Here is a 385-nt window from a genome sequence, read left to right as displayed (position 1 = left end):
GGACGCTTGGTCAAGCGTTAAAGGATTTGCAGCGAGATTACGTTAGCGTCAATGGTCTTATGCTTGCCGGAAATTCAGTGGAAGCAAAGATATTTGTGTTGGCTCTGGAAAGTTTCAAGTGTATTAGAGCAAGGCAAAAGTTGAAACTAAGAGCACCAGATTCAAAAATGTCAATACCAATGAACGTGGCTGAGATGATTGCGTTACGGTTTGCTCGGCAAGTGATAATGTACAGCTCGCGTACTCATGGGGGTGGAGATATTTTTGACATGTTAAATCTGTTGTTTGACTCTATGAAATACTGCATCTGTCCGGACTCAGAGTCGATTGAGCCGATTGAAATTAAAATCTTACAGGAGAGTGGCAGCCTTTGTGCGTACATTGA

At 42.6% G+C, this 385-nt stretch overlaps 1 protein-coding gene across 1 annotated transcript; it reads left to right on the top strand.

Annotated features, from left to right (window-relative positions):
- Nucleotides 1–179: 179 nt before the first annotated feature.
- PHALS_13833 (hypothetical protein L915_03921) lies at nt 180–360 on the top strand (the record flags this gene model as incomplete). Its single annotated transcript, XM_024729654.1, has 1 exon — nt 180–360. A coding segment is annotated over one exon (181 nt), but the record flags the coding sequence as incomplete, so codon positions are not given.
- Between the last annotated feature and the right edge of the window lie 25 nt (nt 361–385).

Source organism: Plasmopara halstedii, assembly GCF_900000015.1.
Source record: "Plasmopara halstedii genome assembly, contig: Scaffold_739, whole genome shotgun sequence".
Classification (NCBI taxonomy): Eukaryota; Oomycota; class Peronosporomycetes; order Peronosporales; family Peronosporaceae; genus Plasmopara; species Plasmopara halstedii.
The sequence above is the reverse complement of the archived record's forward strand: the minus strand, read 5'-3'. Positions and strand labels throughout refer to the sequence as shown.